Source organism: Jaculus jaculus, chromosome 6 (genome assembly GCF_020740685.1).
Source record: "Jaculus jaculus isolate mJacJac1 chromosome 6, mJacJac1.mat.Y.cur, whole genome shotgun sequence".
Classification (NCBI taxonomy): domain Eukaryota; kingdom Metazoa; phylum Chordata; class Mammalia; order Rodentia; family Dipodidae; genus Jaculus; species Jaculus jaculus.
This window is the reverse complement of record NC_059107.1, coordinates 142,081,283-142,101,265: the sequence shown is the minus strand read 5'-3', so window position 1 is coordinate 142,101,265 and position 19,983 is coordinate 142,081,283. Positions and strand designations below refer to the sequence as shown.

The window sequence follows — 19,983 nt, the reverse complement described above, 5'->3', positions numbered from 1 at the left end:
ATTGCAGGAAATTTTAATTTAAGCATAGGTTGAAAAAACTTAATGTGATCAGTAAGTGTGGTATTAACACCATGGCATTTTTACCATTGATTGCACATTCCATAGATGTTAAGTACTTACTGTGTGCATGGCATTATATTAATTAATTAGTGATATATTCCATATTACCATTATCTTAAGGTGACATAAGAATAAATTGTACCATTTTTCCATCATGTATTGTTATTCTGTCCAGCTTAATTTAACAATTGTCTTGAAATGAAAAATGAATAATACTCTACTGTGTGACAGACATATGCAGGTAATGAGTTTAGTGATGACTAGAGATTAGACTTCATTTTGTATTAAACACTAAGTCAATCTGGGTCACGTTGTTTGCACTGGAAACTTCTAAGTTATGATACATTATATTGGCAGGTGGGATATTAAGTTTCCATTTGATATCTCAGCACCTACTTCTTAGAAATGGCTGCTTTTTCCCTCACTTATCCCTGCTGGGCTTATCTCATAAGTCTGATCAAAAAGCTTGCAGCCTGACACAAAATAAACATGTATTGAAAACAGGAAAACCCTATGGTCCAGAAATCTTCTGGGTATTTATACAGAGACTCTTGAAGAGATCCCTGCACTCCTAACTCTATGCCAAACTATGGGTAAATTGATCAAGAAAATGTGTGTATATACAACAGACTATTATTCAGCCTTGAAACAGGGAGAATGCTGCCATGTACAACAATGTGAGTGGATATAGAGGGTAGTATGGTTAATGAAGTAAGTAAGGCACATTCATCAATCACTGTATCATCTCACTTACATGTGGGATCTGAAGCATTCTAGTTCATAGAAGTACAGATTGCTAGGGGCTGGTGGAGAGGGAGAAATGGGAATGTGATGGTCAAAGCTATAAAAGGTCACTTACACACACACACAAATAAAAAGCTCTGGAGATCAGAACAGTGCTAGTAGCTAACAGTACTATATTATACTTTGCTAAGAAGGTATACCTTTTCTGATGTGTGTGTGTGTGTGTGTGTGTGTGTGTGTGTGTGTGTGTGTGTATATATATATATATGTCTATATATATACACATATATATACATACACACACACATATATATATACACATACACACACACACATATATATATACATATGTATATATATATCTACACACACACACACACACACACACACACACACACACACACACACATACACATAAGGGTCTCTTGACACTGTAAATGAATGACTATCTGGCTATATGTGAGTCCTGGGGAATTGAACCCAGGCCAGCAGGCTTTTCAAGCAAGCTCCTTTAACCACTGAGCAATCTTATCTCCCCAGCCCCAAAGGAGTAGATCTTATGTTAGATATCGATAATAGTGAAAGGAACAGGGGGGAAATTTGAGAGGTGGAAAATACATTTATGGCCTGGGTGGTGGTGGTAAATATAGATAGATAGATAGATAGATAGATAGATAGATAGATAGATAGATAGATAGATTTATATATTTTTTATTTATATATTTATCCAAATTTATCAAATTGTATATATTAAATATGTATAGCTGTTTACATGTCAATAATATCACAATATGGTGGTTTAAAAAACAAATATGTACTTCTTTTTCCATGCAGTGTTCTTGGTAGGTTTTCATGAAATATGGCTAATTTGATCAAGTCATTCAAAAGCTCTGTTGCTATTTTGAAATTTCATTGTTTAGGTATAATTTGGTTTAGTTTTGAGCAGCTTCCCACTATGCTACAGACTAGGAATGCAATGATAATAAGTCAAGAAGATTTGGGGCAACCTAGAAAGAGAGCTCAGTTAGTAAAGGGCTTCCTCACAAACATTAGGACCTGAGCTCAATCTCCAGAACCCACATGGAAAGTTCCAGATGCAATGGTGCACACCTGTGTTCCTGGTGCTGGGGAGATAAAGATGGGTGGATCCCTGGGACACACTGGCTAGTTAGTCTACCATTATTGGTGAGCTCCAAGGCCAATGGGAGACCCTGTCTCAAAGGAGGTAGACAGTGTTCCTTACCATGATATCTGGGTTCTCATCTGGCTTCCACATGCATGTACACACACACATACACACACATTGAAGAATCAGAGGAAGAGAAGATGATGAGAATGATTTGGGCATAGAAAAAGAAACAAACACCTAGTGGTGCCACCTGTGGTAGGTGGCAGAGGACGGATAGCAAAGGGTATGGGTAGAGGTTTCACTTTTCACAAAAGTCATATTTGAACGTGGTGTGGGAATGTTGAAAGATGAGTAAGGTTCACAGGATGGAGAAAAGGAAGAAGGCCCAGCTCTTGCGAAAGCTCCCTGGGATGTGCACATTGGAGCTTATGAACATGAAGAATCAAGAGATGACCCACCTGATTGCACATGAAGTGTTCTGACCTTCAAGCAGCCTCCACCCCTGTAACCCAACCATCATTTTCCTCTCTCTGTCTAAGACAGCCAACACCAGAGGTTCTTGGCCCACCCACTGCACAGGTTGACCTGTTCACTCACCACTGCAGGCCAGCACCTTCACCAGGAGAAGACCAGCAGCTGGTCACTCTCCATTCTCCAGCTTTGTGTGAGTGACCTAGGCCAAGAAAAAGGGAGAGAAAAGAAGGGCTAACACCTTCCCCAACCCAAGAAATCTCCACGAACTGGAACTTTTAGGTAATGTCAGCTCTTGGCTGTGTGCAAGATAATGACCACCAACAGCTCCTGAGAGTGAACATATTAAAGCAACACAATCTTCTGGCTACTGCTGGGTCCTGTGTGAAGCCCTCAGGAGCCTTCCTCGACAGCACCATTGTGACAAATGACCTTCCCAGAGCGCGACTTGGATGCAGTGCGCTACTGCAGGTACCCAGGATAAGTAAGGATGCTCAATACACTGCGCCACACCAGAAGGGGAGAAATTACGCATACCTTTTCAGAAGGACAAGGACTCCAATAATGAGTATCATTTTAACCATAATATAAACTAATTAAATAATTGAATTAGGTGAAAATTTCATGCTTTCCATGTGCATGTCATTATAGTAAGGTTACTTAACACACTACCTAATTATCTAAAGGTAATTGAGATGTGGGTTTTTTTTTTTTTTACATAAATATGAACACTGGACCATTAACGCAGCCCTTGAAGATTACCTTGATTTTTAAAATTTTTTTGATTATCTGTCTGGGTCTCATTACTAACTGACAGAGATTCAGATTGCTCTCAAGTCCCCCACTACCTTTTCCTGGCCAGGACTTCCTATTATGGCAGTAAGGCCTTGGAAAGGCTGACAGAGTCATTTCTGTAGTGATTATATTCATGGATAAACTTGAAAAGACTCAGGCTGCAGTGTTCATATGATGATAGACAAAGCTCCAGTGATATGGTTAAGCACCCAGTTTACATCTAAATGAGTCTCTGGAGGAGAAATTAACAACCTTTGAGCAGACTGCGGGGTGGGAGGGGCAGACAGTGAGCTGGTTAGTTCCTTTCCTCCCTCAAACCTATAGTGCAGTGAGTATAAAGAATGTTAATCTTGGAAGTCAAAACAGATTCATGTCCTGACTTTGTCATCACTCTGATAATGTCCTTAAATTCCTGGGCATTGATTTACTCATTTCTAAAGTATCACATAATTACCAGCCTGGTCAGATTGAAGTAGTAAGGTAAATGAGATTATGTTTTATAAAAAACATCTCTGTGTCCCTTCCCATATCACCCTTAGTTCTACATTCTTTCCACTAAATACCTTCCTGTGCTAAGCCAAAATTCCAAATCCTTCCTCCAGTAGTTGGAAAAGCTGTATCTTCCCCATCTCCATCTTGCACAAATGATTCCTTCTGAAACCCTAACATCTGACATTGTGTGTGTGTGTGTGTGTGTGTGTGTGTGTGTGTGTGTGTAATTTTTATTTATTTATTTGAGAGAGACAGAGTCAGAAGGAGAGAGAGAAAGAGAATATGGGTGTGCCAGGGCTTCCAGCCACTGCAAACAAACTCCAGACACATGTGTCCCCTTGTGCATCTGGCTTACGTGGGTCCTGGAGAATTGACTTTGACTTTGTAGGCAAGTGCCTTAACCGCTAAGCCATCTCTCCAGCCCTAACATTACTTTTGTCTCTCTTCAACCGCGTCCTCTTGTTTCTTGTTGAGGAAATTTTGAATTTTTACACTGGCCTATTATTGTATTAAACATCCTTCACAGTTTTATGTCATTGAAAAATCTGATAAGTGTTCCTCTTGTGTCTACTTGGATGTCACGGATAAAAATATTGAATGGAGAAGAATCCAAGGGCACAAGCCTGTGGCATTCAATCAGTGCTCCCCTCCATGTCATGCCAGAGCCACCTATCAAATGTCTTGGGTGTAGATGTACACCCAGCTGTGAATCCATTTAACTTTTCACTCAGAGAGCCCACTGTCTTATAGATAATGAAAGACTTCAAGCGCTTTATTGGAATCAAAGACACTATATCTATGCATTCTCTTGATCTGTCAACCCCATGCTAATAACCCTGTCCAAAAAAAAAAAAGGAAATTAATATAGTTCAACAAAAATTCATTTTTAATGAGACCATTGAAATTTGGTAAGAAGGGCAGCACAGGCTTGCTGCCAGGTGACAGGCTTCTGGGCAGCCACTGAGCTGCTTTGGGTCAACTGTGATGTCCTATGGATGAGCTCTGCTCCTCTGGCTCAGCAACTGAGCTTATTCAAAGCGATGAACGAGGCTACACTTTCCAGGCACTGTGCAAAGTGTTTTGCATATGTCCCATTCAATCCTGGTACCACTAAGAAACAAGTGCTACTTTTTAGCACTATTATTTTGGATGAGTTTAAATGATATCGAAAGTGGTTAAATAATGGACCCAAACCCATGTATAGTCAGTGACAGAGGCGTGACTCCCACCCAAGTCTCCCTGTCTTAATCACTGTGTCCTCCCGAGCAGGTTCTGCTGCCTCACGGCTGTTGGTTTAATTTAAGTGAAGAGAGGACAGTATATAAAGATTTCCGGTCTATTAATATATGATAGGAAGAATTCACTGTGACCCAATGCCCTGCCACCATTCCCTCTTCAGTGTGTCCTCGTCTAGTTCTGGGCACCAAAGAAACTGATTTGGTGAGCGCTGCTTCCTCTTGTGGCAGGCACAGTAGGAAAGAGAATTTTAAGAGATGTTGTGTTTGGATCAATGCAAACCCTGATAAAAATCACCTTGCTTCATGATAGAGAGGAGTTCTGAAGGGGTCAGTGAGCTTGCATTCTTAAGGTCTGGCTCTTCTCTGCCCACCATCCACCTAAAGCCACCTGTTCTCATTCTTTCTGTCTTGTCTCCTTGCTTTAATCTCCCCTCCATCCTTGCTTCTCCTCCCTGCCATGATACGTACCTTCCTTGTTTAGCTGCATTAATTTTTTTTTTTTTCTTCCATTGGCTCTTTCTTGGGATGGGAACTCATGATGACTCCATTTGCTCGGTGACTTAGTGCTTTAATTGAAACATTATTCTAGCTCTCAGGGTTCGTCTCGTCTTCATCTGTTAACCTCCAGCAAGGACCCACGCAGGATCCCAGTGATGGCCGCACACTTCAGATACCCACAGCCACATGAGCAACATTAGAAAATTAGGGGCTTGGCGGAGGAAGAGGCTCCAAAACATGCCCACACAGAAGTCAGTCCTGATTTTGTGTGCATGTGTAACAAAGCTATGCTAGTCAGCCATGAGCCCGTAGCAAACAGCACCTAGGTTTCCAGAACAAAGCCCCCTCCCCCCCAGGTCACATTTCCCTTGAGACGCACTGGACCTGCTGCAGCTGTGTGCTGTCCAGATGAGAAATGGCATATTCTGGGATTATAGTAGTACCCTGCAGCAGCCTGGATTCTATCTGCAGGAGCAGCCTTATTTACACCGGACCTTCTAAATGCTGTATGCATTCTCCCAGCAGTCTTCTTTTTTTTCATCCTGGCAGTTTTATTACAACATATTTGCAGGTCATAAAAACCACCCGTCTTAAGTGTTTAGTTCAGTGTGTTTTAGTAAACTTACACAGCTGACCAACCATCCGATGGTCTATTTTTATAATAAGTTTCATCGCTCCCTAAAATTCCTGATGCCCACTTGCACTCATTTCTATCCTAGGCAGCTACTGGTCTGCTTTCTCTATATACAGTTCCATATTTTCAAGCAAGTGTCTTTAACTACTTAGCCATCTCTCCAGTTCCCCAAGTTCCATACTTTCTAAATAAAAACATCATGTAAGTGGAATCACACAATATGCAGTCCTATGTTTCTGGCTTTTTTCACGTAGCTCAAAGTTTTTGAGGTCCGTGTACCTGTAGCCTATTCCCTTTTATGGCTATGAAATATTGTATAAGTTACCGTGTTTTACCGATTCATTCGCCAGTTTAGGGGACACTGGGATTGCTTCTGCTTCTCAGCTTTTATGAATAACGCAGCCTAGACATTCATATACAAATCGGTGTGTAGTCAGGCATTTTCATTTCTCTTGGGTGGATAGAAGGAGCGGACCTGCTGGGTTGTTTTTCAGAAACTGAGTAATATTTTCAAGAGACTGGCAGTTTTCCAAAAGTGACTGAACCATTTTCTATTTCAACTGGCAATGATGAGGACTCCCTATCTTTACTGGCACTTGGGGCTGTCCATGTTCTTTATTTTAGTTATTTGAATGGCTACGTGGTGACTACCAGATTTTAGCTACTCTAACTCTCTAGAAGAGAAAGAAGATGATAGCAACATGGTACTGGGGATGATGCACAAACAGGATCAGAGAAAACAAAAGGTCACGCATGACAAGAGAGATTAATGGGGAGATATTAGAAGGAGAATAGGGGAAAGAAGAGGAGCAAAGGGAAACAAAATAATTGTATAAAAATACCAAAATAAAACATAATTATCTGTATGTCTATGTGCTAAAAACATTAAATTAAAAAAGAAATCCCTCACTGCTCTTATCTTGTTCTTTCTCATCTAGCAATATCTACTTTTCTTAGAAGTACTTTTTCTTTTTTTTTACACATTTCACATCCTTTTTTTCTAATGTACATAAGCTGAAATATGGTGAGCATTCGATCCTAATGTGCTGGGCCAAGTAAAATTCATGGCTTCCCTTTTATTTATTAGGTATGTGTATGTATGTTTTGGGTGTGTGTGTATGTGTGTGTTCATATGTATAAATGCAGACAGGCATATCATAGCTCCTGTGGAGGTTGAGGACAACTATTTCCATCCATCCTCACCATTCTACCTCATCTGAAGCAGGGTATCTATGGATCTTACTTCTCTATGTACTTTGCTGCTCTTGCCTTGAGCTGCCAGGAAAATCTCTGGTCTCCACCTCCATCAGAGTGCTGGAATTACAGAAGCCCGCCACCACCCCAGGCTTTTGAATGTAAGGTCTGAAGATCAAGCTTGGGTATTCAGGCTTAAACTGTGAAAGCCTTATTCACTGAGTCATCTCTCCATGGATACCTTTTTAAAACTTTAATTTTAGCTAGCGTTAGATAAATTTTCATCTCCACCTACATCGGATTCTTTTTATCAGAGCTGCTGACAAGATACAGAATTGACAGGATGGAATTTAATGCCCCTTCCACTGTTCTGTCCCCTGATGGTATTCTGTGTTAAATGTTTTTATTTATTAACTAGAGAGAATGTGTGTGTCTTTGTGTGTCTATGTGTGTGTATGGGTGTGCCTGGGCCTCTTGCCACTGCAAACTCCAGATTCATGTGCCACATTGAACATTTGGCTCTACGTGGGTACTGTGGAATTGAACCAGAGCCCCCAACCTTTTTTAGCAAGCTCCTGCTGAGCCATCTCTCCAGCTCCTCTGATGGTATTCTATGCCAGAAAAGTAGCTGAATAGCAAGAAGAGAGACAGTGCCGCAACAGAGCAGAAGAAACCATGCATATTCATCTGCCCCTCACTTACCAAGGACCATCTCTTGAGAGTCACTGTCTTAAAAGCCTGTCTTTGCTGATATGGATGTATTTGCCCATTTTACATATTTCACTTCACTTTATACTGAAGAACATATGCTAACAAACTTTGATGACCATAGTTTTATTTTCAACACTGAGGTCATCAGTCATGCAATATAATTGATCATAAACTTTATGATACTTTATGAGCACCACAAGTTGGAAAAGTAAGCTAGAAAATGCCCTCAACAGCTGTGAAAATCCTGTGCAGTTAGCACGTTTAACCAAAACAGAGGCCTCTCTGCCTCTTAAGATGCAGAGCACTTTTATGCATTAATAAAACTGCAGAGAGATTTAAAGTTTTCCAATGCTATTAACACATCACTACATCTCCAAAAACAACTCCAGGTGTGCAGTATTACACACACTTCCCATTTTCTTTTGTAATGAGTTTATTTTTTCCTTTGATAATCCCAATGGTTGGGTTATTGAATGTGGCAATCCAATTTTTTCCTACAAAAACCTTACTTCCAGCAAGCTGTATTTAGAAGTAACTTACAGAGAAATTAGGAACTGATTGGTTGGCTTGTTGAGGGTTTTTTTTTTAAATTTCTAGAGCAATGTTTATGGGAAAATATAATCAGAAAATTAGTACCTTCATCAAGAGGTAATTCAGGGAGCTTTGCAAATAAACCTAAGATTCTCATTAATTACAAAGAAGGCTTTGTACCTCCAGCACCATTGAATACTCAGAGGCAATTAGACCATTAAGATTTCTCTTTCCACGAAAAGATGATCTCATTACTTCGTAGTTAGTATTTCCTGCTTATTGACAGTCTATATTCAGAAACACGACTCCCCCTCCTCATTCTTTCTCATTGTCCCTGTGCTCTGTAAAGCCATAGAGTTCAGAACCTCTTTTCCTTCCCACAGGCTAATAGACATGCATGCTGATGGTGTCTGCCATGCAAACTGTTATTTGCTGGCTACTTAGTAACAATTACCTTTAAAAGTAATAACAGAAGGAAAATAAAATGTGGAAAATCTGATCAGAGAAATTTTGGTTAAATAAAAGAGTGGAAGCAAAGAAGGGTTAGAATGGTGAAAGACAAGGTAATTTTACCTTGCCTGTAGAAATTAAGGACCAAAACTCAGGAGTAGAAAACTGTTGAGTACAAAGGGAAAGAAATGAGATAATGAGTGTTTTCTTCCTTCCCTTTTGGCTTTTGATCTCATCTCACCAGTTTTACTTGTCCACCTTGAAAGAATTCAGAGTTGAGACCTTAGGGTGCATCTTTGAAGTATTTTTTTGAGCTAGATACTGTGAGGGACCCTCGGGTGTAAGGATACTCTGGTTTTCAAGAATTTATAGTGCAGTTGGTCACGTAAGACACATACACAGAAAGAGAAATGCCAGGGCATATCAGCTGTCAACAATGGCCCACAAAAAAAACTTCAAGACACAGGTAGATATAAGCCAAGGTGAGGAAGAAAGACTTTATTCATCCTTGCAAGATTCTCATAAGAAAAGAAAGCAAGCACCTTCAAATATGCAGAAGTGCACATATGAGGAGGGGAGAAGATAAGGAGATAAAAGAGCACTGGAGACATGAAAGACATAGGTCTTGCTCTAAAGTCTACCCAGAAAGATCCAGAACAGTACATGAAGTATCAAAAGTAGTGCCCAAAATATTGCTATTATATCTGTTCAAAGATAGAAAGTTTGTAAGTTTTGGGCTGGAGAGATGGCTTAGCGGTTAAGCGCTTGCCTGTGAAGCCTAAGGACCCCGGTTCGAGGCTCGATTCCCCAGGACCCACGTTAGCCAGATGCACAAGGGGGCGCACGCGTCTGGAGTTCGTTTGCAGAGGCTGGAAGCCCTGGCGTGCCCATTCTCTCTCTCTCCCTCTATCTGTCTTTCTCTCTGTGTCTGTCGCTCTCAAATAAATAAATAAAAATTTAAAAAAAAAAAAAAAGAAAGTTTGTAAGTTTTGATTATACTTAAAGAAAAATAATATTGTAGTACAATGTTTTATAATTTCAAGGGTAGCTTCCTAGTCGTTCTCATTTAATCGTCTGTAATCCTTTTTGGCTGGGAAAGCTGTAGAGACAGAAATGTTTAGATGGAGGGATGAATCATTGTGAGAGAAACAGATGGGGAGTAGATATACACATATATTTTATTTTTTTTTTAATTTCATATACTGAGATTTCTAAAAACAATAACTTTTCTTTGTGGATCACAAATTTTATATTTTATATACATGGTGATTATGTCTGAAGGACATCCAATCAATGTCTGTTGAATAAGATTGTTATTATTCTCCCCTTTCACAACTATATCACAACTTCTGGGTATGAAAAGATCACATCGCTAGAGAAAAATCAGAACCAAATGTCATCACGTTCTGCTGCAGAGGTCCTTGTACTCCCCTATATCATCCCAGAGGTGAATTATTGTAGGCCAAGTAATGAGGGAGAAAGTATCAAAGTCAACAATTGCATCCACATTCAAATGAGAATCTTTGGACCAATGGGTGTTTGGGTAGGACAACCTCCAGGCACATAATGCCTTGATGTTCAGACAGGAGGTGTTCAGAAGTTATTACCAGTGGCAGTGGATCATGTTCACATTAAATTACAATTTTAGTTCTGTGGATGAGAAAGAAAGAAAGAAAGAAAGAAAGAAAGAAAGAAAGAAAGAAAGAAAGAAAGAAAGGAAGGAAGGAAGGAGGAAGGAAGGAAGGAAGGAAGGAAGGAAGGAAGGAAGGAAGGAAGGAAGGAAGGAAGGAAGGAAAGAAGGAAAGAAGGAAAGAAAGAAAGAAAGAAAGAAAGAAAGAAAGAAAGAAAGAAAGAAAGAAAGAAAGAAAAGAAAAAGGATGAATTTCCATCCTCACCATTTAGAATAGTAGCCCTCCTCAGCATGCCTGTGGTTTGGTTAGAAGTAGCCAGATGAGTTCTACGGGTGTATATGAGAGCTGCTCCCTTCAGTTAGCAAATACCTAGACAGGAAAGGAAGGACATCTACTCAAACAGAATGCAAGAAGGTTCCAAATGCAGGATGAAGCTCTTTCCTCCCCTCCCTAAATAAAAATCCAGAAACAAGAAGGAGGCATTCCCGGGTAACTAGGACCACTATCGTAATCAGCAGCGCTGCCCACGCATTCGCCACGGGATTCAGCCGCACGTTCTTTGTCACGTCTATCAGCTAAATCTGAACTCCAAAACAGCAAATGCAGTCGGTGACACTGAGGAACATTATGTGGATTTGTGTTTTTTCCCCCCAGAGGACTTGGTCCAACCAGCAATAAATGGATTGAGATTTCATGCAGAACATGGAGACAGACGGTCACTACGTGAATTTTCTTTGTGACTCATGTGCACTCTTGCAGTTTTATTGGTGTGTTTCCCATTGTGTCTAATGAAAATGCAGACTGCAGGATGATAACATGATTTGAAGCATTTGGAATATTCAATGTACAGAAAAGAAGCACAAACTATATTTCCAATAATAAGGGAAATGGCTAATGAATTATGAAATACTTCTCTGAAGTAATCTATCGAGTTGCTTACAATCTCTATTCAGAGTTGTATATGGAGAAACATGCCTTAGCTTTAGCATTGGGAAAATGTCAAGGTGAAAGTTGCACTTGTCATATGACTACCACAAAACATAATCATGGAGGAGATGAAAAAAATCTTAATAACAACTTGTAGGTGCCTTACACTTGTGTTTGTGTATTTTAGAAACCATACAGTATCATAAACTATCCAAAGCATCGTTATTGCACTTAAAACATTGTTTAATTTTTTAAATGAAAATAAACAAAAATGTTTAGTTCACATCACATTAAGTATCATGTTTGATTTACATCACATTAAATTTAAAAAGAAAAAATCTCAACACACTCCCATCTAACTTTACCATGACACATTTTCTGAAGTGAGTTGTTCACTGCAAGGTAATGTCATGATCCTGTCTGGCAGAATTCCCATAGCTAAGCCCAGACATATAAGTGACAGTGACATCATATTATCACACTGTCACTCAGAACAGATATTCATTCTCCTGTTGCCTAGACTTGAACAGAATTTCCAAGGTTGCCCTCTTTAATTGACACTGGAGAAAATTCCTGGAGGCCCATGTTGTCTCAACAATACTCCTTGCCTTAGACACACATGACAGTTGCAGCGAAAATCATTTTTGAAACAGGCACTACCTTTAAATCCTTATCTGTGGGAAGTGTGTAGTCAGAACCACTTTCTTACAGTCATATATAGTAATTGTTTTCTTCATTCATGCTTTGACATCGTAACTGCTGCACCTTGTTTCTACAATCTTGAAAGCTCTGTTGGTTGAGTTTCCCCTTGGAATCCTCCAAATAATTTGTGTCACAAACTCAATACATTTGTTTTTGAGTTGAACCAAACCACTTTAATATCTTTTTGATTGTTTGTTTGTGGTAGGGTCTCACTCTAGTTCAGGCTGACCTGGAAATCACTCTGTAGTCCCAGGCTGATCTCCAACTCACCATGATCCTCCTACCTCATCCTCCCCAGTGCTGAGATTAAAGGCATGAGCCACCATGCCAGGCCTGTGTGTGTGTGTGTGTGTGTGTGTGTGTGTGTGTATGTGTGCGCAGATGTGTATGATCATGTGGTATGTGTGTATATAGGTATACACGTGTGGAAGTCTGATGACAATCCCAGGGTATTTGTCCTCTCCTTCCATCTTCCTTTCTGAGACAGGGTCTCACGGGGTTTTGCCAATCCAGATGGCCTGCATGAGTCTAGAGTCTCCTGGCTCCACCTCCCATTACGCATCACAGATCCCCACGTCTGCCACTTTGCGCTTGGCTTTCCATGAGTGCCGGGAATCAAACTCGAGCTAGCAGTCTTGCAAGCACTTTCTTTTAACCACTGAGCTAACTTCCCAGCCATATCTTAAAATAACTAAAGGCCCAACATATTTCCTTACTTTATCTTTTGCTCCCATTGAATTGGAGAAAACTTTCACCCAAGCAGTAACCAAGACTGCAGAATCCTTGTTTTCCACAGTAACTACTGCTTTGCATGTCACTTGTGCTTGGTGCCTGGGATTCCACTCCTTCAAAGCCCTTATTAGAAATATGGTCAGAGCTGTTCTCACTCAGGGAAAAGTAGATTGCCTTTGAACTCGATGTTTCCAGACAGAGACTGTTCTTGAGAATATGTTGTTATTGCCTTGCCAATTGTGTTTCTTATGGTTGACTTGGAAGCTTTGAAGCCAAAATTTACCTACCCTTTTTACCACTCTGATATTAGCTAGTTTGGGTTGAATAGAAATGAGGGCTTCCTGTCCGTGGTATATATATTTCACAGGGAAGTCTAAAAGTTCCCTGATCTTTTGCTGTGAGACTTTAACACTGCTTCAATCATATATATATATATATATATATATATATATATATATATATATATATATAAAAAGAACTGTTCTGATGGTTTCAGATGGTTGATATGAATGTTTTAACCATGATAACTCCAAATGAGAAGTACCACTTTAAGAAGCAGAATAACGGCATGACCAGTGGTGTGGCTAGGGTCGGAAGGTACAGAGGTGATAGTAAAGGAGAGGGGAGCACTGTGGAGAGTAGTGAGTGGGTCAGTGGTGAGGGGCGCATCCCAGCCTGTGAGACACCAGTGGGCAATACGACCTTACACAAATTAATCAGCATTTCTGAGTCTTCAGCTTTGCATCTTGAAAATGGGAATGGTAGGATTACTTTAAGGATTAAAAAAGAGTTCTTTATACATACTAGTAATGCACACGGTACAGTTTCTAGCACAAATATATGGAACTAAAATACAGGAAACATTCAGTAAGTGGTAGTTGTTGTCAGTATCTCCTGTGATGGGAGGCCATTCTAATAAGTAGGGAGTTATGTGATTTGGTGATAATCACCATTATGTGCTCATTTGTTATCCAGTTGCCTACACACTCTCTTCTTGGCTGTCCGATGGAGAAGGCAGCAAAGCCTCCAATGTGGAGGAGCAGCTCAGATTGCCTCCTGCTAGAGCGAGGCCACGGAGAGACCAGAGCACGTGTTCTTTCAAAGCAGATCCAGCGTCAATGTTGAGAAATAAAGCTGGGCGTGGTGGCTTACGCCTTTAAACCCAGCACTTGGGAGGCAGAGGTAGAAGGATCGTTGAGAGTTCAAGGCTGCCCTGAGACTACATAGTGAATTCCAGGTCAGCCTTGGCTAGAGCAAGACCTTACCTTGAAAACCTAGTAAGTTAATCAATCAATTAATTAATTAATTAACACATTCCTTCCAGGATAAGTCACTTCAATAAGTGCTTTCCCAAAGTCAGCCAAAGCTCTTTATTCAAAGTCCAACCAATTTGTTTGATATGATTAACTTTGTGAAAATGATCAAGTCCTCATTTTCTCTGTGCCTCCTTGGCGCCCGGTCAATGGGATGAGCACACAGTGAAGGTTGTTTTGGGTTTTTTGTTTGTTTGTTTTTTTGTCTTTTGAGATAGAGTCTTGCTCTAGGCCAGGGTGACCTGGAACGCACTCTGCAGTCTCAGGGTAGCTTCAAACTCACAGCAATCCTCCTATCTCTGCCTCCCAAGTGCTAGGATTAAAGGTCTGTGCCACCATGCCCAGTTGGAAGGTGACATAATTTTTGTGCCAGTCACAATGCTGGCTCTTCTCACAACTTTCCTTTTTTTTTTTTTTTTTTTGAGAGAAGGAGAGAAAGAGTGCACAAAAGCATCTTGCTGTATAGCCCTAACTAGGCTGAAACTTGCTAAATAGATCAAGCTAGCCTCAAATGTGGAGCAATCCTCCTGAGTGCTGGAATTATAAGTGTGTACCACCATGACACCTAGTATCACAACATTCCTCATGTTATTGATAATAAATGAGATCACAGGAGTCAGGTCCCTTGCCCAAGCTGAGTGTAAGAGAAGAAACATGCACAACAGTACAGTCAAGTCAGCTCTAGTCTACCACAGATCACGGGTGTGCTAATTTTATGTCACGTCACTTGTTTGTCAGAACAACCTTGAACATCTTCATTACCTTTTTTAAAAAAAAAAAAAATCTTAGTAGGATCAGGGGCCCAAAGTAGCACCATCAGCATCAGGTCCAATTACCTACTGGGAGAAAAGCAGTGGGAATTTTATGAGAGGGATTTGTATGCACTGGAACCCTTTGACAAAGTAATTGAGAATGAGAATAAAGGGAATAAGAAAACTGTGGCGTGTTTTGACTTGCAAACTACCTTTGGAAAGGTTAGTGTTTTATTTATTTATTTATTTTTTTAGATGGGGGAATTCTTTGATCTTGAGGCATGGAGAAATGAAACAATGTGAGGGCCTAAGGGCTTTTCTGTGGACCACATAAAATAATGGCCCCTTCAGCACAGGGGCCACCCATGCTTCGTGAATTTAAAAGTCGTCTGTGCACAGTGAAGTTTCCAGATTTGCAAAAACCTACTGTGCTGTTCCATGTGAAATGCCAAACTGGCTAATAGAAATGCAGAAAGACAGCTCAGGGCTACGTGAACGGGCCAGAAGAATAGCAGATGGGCTTCTGCACCGAAAACTAGAAGATAAGGAATTTAGGAAGAAATGATCCAAACAGTCGCCCAAGACAAAAGGGCTTTGAAGTATGAGCTAAGGCAAAATTAAACCATTTTCTAGTCAGTGTGTGCCTTTGCCTCCTGTGTCTGTTTGTATCCCTACTGCAGCTAAAAGGTCAGCTAGGAGTCAGATGTACTGGAGAAAAATCTTAAAGGGGGGCATTAAAAAGAGTATCCTGCCCAAATAGAAGGTTTGCTTTCTGTTTGTGTGTTTACTGCTAGAATATTGTGAGCCATGTTTAAGAAAGAAAATCTTAAGCAACTGTAATTGAGTAGGAGAATGACCAGAGAAAGACAACTGCAATGATCAGTAGGCGTGAGACATGTGCTGGGGGAGATAAAAGCTTACAAAAAGCCAGGCGTGGTGGTGCATGCCTTTAATTCCAGCACTTGTGAGGCTGAGGTAGGAGGATCAGTGTGCATTCCTTCAGGGCCACCCTGAGACTACAGAGTGCATTCCAGGTCAGCCTGGTCTAGAGGGAGACCCTACCTCAAAAAAAAAAAAAAAAAGGTTATAAAATCATAGGAATAGGGGACAGATTAGCCTTTACCATCCCATCATATCACAAAGCATGGAGTAAGGTGTGGCTATAAAAGGAACAGTGCATAGTGCTATTTAAAACCTAAATCAGATGGAGAGATGACTTAGTGGTTAAGGCACTTGCCTTTGAAGCCTAAGGACCCAGGTTCAATTCTCCAGGTCCTATGTAAGCTAGATGCACATGGTGGCGCATGTATCTGGAGTTAGTTTGCTGAAGGCTCTGGTGTACCCATTCATTCTCTCTCTCTCCTTCTCTCTGTCTCTAATAAATAAATAAAAATAAATAACTAAATCAGGAAGTACTGTGGTTCTTCAGGGCCCTTAAGTATCTGGAGTTCATTTGCTATGGTTGAAGGCCCTGGAGTGCCCATTCTCTAAATAAATAAATAAATTTATTAAAAAATAGAGAAAAAACTAAATTAACCTGAGCAGACATCCCAATAGGATGGCAAGTAGACCAAAAAAAAAAAAAAAAATCAAGGTTGTGTAATTTATATTTCCAAAGAAATGCCTACCCTTCTGCTGTAAAACTTGCAAAGAATGGGGGGAAATTTGCACAATTAGTAACTGTTTTGGAAACTAGTTTTCCATCAGGAATTGTTATGTGATGGGGCTCACATGGGTAAATATATTTTTATGAATGGATTTATGACACATTATTTTAAAATGTAATATTTGGAGATGCACCCCAAACTTCACCATGTTTACCATTGAGGAAAACAAGCTTTGGAGTCAGACCACTCGAATCACATCCCAGAGTCAATAGTAGTGGCTCTTGGGTAAATGACTTAACTGCTCTGATTTGTTGTCTGAGAAAAACGAGAAGCCCTTACAGAGAGGGATACTGGGAAGGTTGAAAAGGTAATGTCTGTAAAGCACCAGGAACTGGGCGAGGGATTGAGGCTCTGTGAGGCTCTTAGTTCCTTTGACATCTCCTCCCAGGTACCACGTGCGGCCCCATCATATTGTAAACACAGTGCTCAGAGAGACTCTCTACCCCAAGAGGGCAGCACTTGAATCTGACCCTCGCTGTGCCCCTTCGCCCTGACTCTGCTCACCTTTCTCCTTCACTGAGCCCCTGTGGTCTCGAGCATCCTCTTAGACGCTGGGGAAGTAACAGTGGTCAAGCCCAGAGCCGTGCTCTCCGGAAGTTCGCCTGGGGAGGGCTGGAGCACAAACACTTACTCTTCAACCACATTATTCCAGAGAATGGCGAGGAGATCACAGTGTAGGGCTGATGGGGCCCCAGGGTGCTCTTGCAGAGAGAGGACAGGGAAAGGGCTTTCTGGAGAGACATTTGAGTAACAGAGGGACAGGTGGTCTCTGGCCACTAGACAGCCTGGCAGGTATTCCAGGCAGATGCAAGATGTTCAAGGCACATGTGACTTAAGCGCTTGGTGTGTAGAGGAGGGAGGTAAGGTCATGGATTGAGAGGGCCAAGGTCAATCAGGCCTGTTGGCTGCAAGACCAGAAGGAAACTCGGCTTTTACTCTGACAGCAACAGGAAGCCAGTGCACTGATCAGAGATAAGAGCTGGATTGTGTCTTTGAGGGCAAGGAGAGCCCTCTACTTTCTCTTTCCACACCCAGGTGTGCTGGCCACCGCTGCCTCCTATGGGGTCTGGGTGTGCCTCTGATTTCACACCCTGTTTCTCCCTGGGCAGGGCTAACTTCACATAAACCTCTTTGTAATCCTCATGTTTTTAGGACATATACGTATTAATATTTTTTCTCTAATGAAATAGTTAACTCAAATGCATGTTGTTTCAGGTTTTAAAAATCAATTTGATTGGCCACAGGAAACGCATTTTGGCATCACTGGGAGACAGACTGCACGACGACCCTCCACAGAAGCCCCCTCGATCCATCACCCTCAGGGTAAGCGCCACCACGTCCATTGTGTCCTCTGCCCTTCTCCTCAAAAAGTAAGTCATACTGTAAAATAACTAGAGCAATGGACAAGGAAACACAGGCTGTTTTCCACTTAGCTTGCCTTATTCGCATAAAAAGCCCACCTCCCTGTCGAGGATGTCTTATAAAATAAGATTTGGCTTCCTCAGGGTGTATTCTGGAGATCTAGAAATGTCTTGGTAATAGAATCCAGTCTGATCAAACTTCACTGTTAAAGAGCCACCTCCCTCACCCCCAGCCGCACACTCCCGTCTACACCTAAAGAGAGGAAATGAGTCTCCTGTCAGGCTCCACAGACCCATGGATAAGAAATCGATCAAAGACCACAGTTAAGTAAAAATCAATTTAAAATTAACCTCAGGGTCTTCTGTTTTTCAAGAAGTGAAAACTGACTATTTTTGCCCATCTCAAAAATTAAAAGTACAGACTCGAAAACTTTATTTAGTGTATTATATTTCTTTCCACCACATTTTAGAATCACAGGGTAGGAAAGCTAGAAAGAAACCGCAGAAGATCAAGCATGGGGAGGAAGGGACAGAAAAGAAATCAAAAGGTGATTTCTGGCAGAAATGACGACGACAAACAGGGAATAACTGGTAGCCTGTGGTTTTCATGAAGTCTACGAGGTCTTTTCTAACATTCCTCAGAAAGCCAAGGCCTCCTTGGCAAGCTGGAGAACGCTCACTCCGCTTTCTGTTTGGTCCTGCTCTTGCACGCACCTGATTCCCATCCTACAAGTGTCGGAAGAGGCCATGACAGCCAGTGATGAACAGTAGCATGGCTCTCAGACATCCCTGCCCTTGGGGACCCAACTCTATCAGTGACCTCAGCCAATAGCAGAACGCCATCAGGAAGGCAGGGGGCTGAGCAGGACAGAGTTTCCCAGAATGTGAAGTCTGACCTAGCTTTCAAGAAGAAAATAGTTAATGGGATTTGAGAGTCTTGGCTCCAGGAGGAGTCCTGGAGGAAAACTGTTGACTGGGAGAGCTGGGATACTTGCGAGCAACTTAAGAGGATTGGGAATAGTAAAAGCAGAGATAAGGCTCTTATTTCTGCCTCCAGAAGAGAGGAGAACCTCAAGAAATTAGAAAATGGTGAGGCTGGAAAGGGCTCTGGCCTTTCTTTCCTCTTGCTTGGATGAGGGGAGACAGCGCCGTCTGAGCTCGCTGGCTCTTGGGGCACTGCTCAGGGGCTGACTGCTCCATTCTGAGCCTCTCACTGTGACTTTCCACCAAAAACAAAACAACAACAACAAAAAAAAAAGGAAATAGCAGATTGATCAAAAACAGAGTCCCCAGAAAAAAAGTGTACCTAACTCTACCAAAGGCTTTGGGGAACATCTGGAGGAAAAGTGGCCTGGAGAATCAAAGGCTCCGTGGTCCTCTTCATACTTGCAAATGCAAACCTCAGAGCTCGGGTCACTGCTATCCCCTATCTCACTCCAGGCCAGCTTCCTGCTGGAGTTGTCTTTGCCGTTGAAAAGCACCCTCTGTCCCTGTATGCATTGCTCTGCAGTCTGTACGTCGTGTGACATGCTGTGTTTCATGCTGTGTCCTCTCCCCAGCCCTCTTGTCAGAACACTCTTTGATGGAGGAGCAAGACCCCTCCGGCCCCATTTTAGCTCCTTGGCACCCGCAGTGGCGAGGATGCGCTGTCCACAGATCCCTCCAGGCATGCTAGCGTCCAGGATGCACAGCAGAGGTGTGCCTACTTGCTGAGGTCATCCAGGGTGTGGATTTAAGACAACAGCGCCCGATTCTTTATGCTCTCAACCTTTGACCTGAACTCTTTGGGAGATGGGACTATTGACTTGACCACAAACAGTGAAACGTCGCCCATTCCCTTGTAGTCAATCCGAAAATGACTCCCCACCCCCTACAGTTTGTTGTGTTAGCGTATCGCAAATTTTGAAACCAAAGGTTAGCCACAAGAACATGGTATTTATTTCATGATGTA

General features: G+C 41.5%; 1 protein-coding gene across 35 annotated transcripts in view; it reads left to right on the top strand.

Moving 5' to 3' along the window:
• Positions 1-19,983, top strand: part of Anks1b (ankyrin repeat and sterile alpha motif domain containing 1B) — a 1,062,135-nt gene that overhangs the window by 954,899 nt on the left and 87,253 nt on the right. For all 35 annotated transcript variants that reach the window (XM_045152363.1, XM_045152361.1, XM_045152357.1 and 32 more), the window contains one exon: positions 17,887-17,994. In XM_045152363.1, coding sequence (XP_045008298.1) covers positions 17,887-17,994 — 108 coding nt within the window. The remainder of the gene's footprint in view (positions 1-17,886; positions 17,995-19,983) is intronic.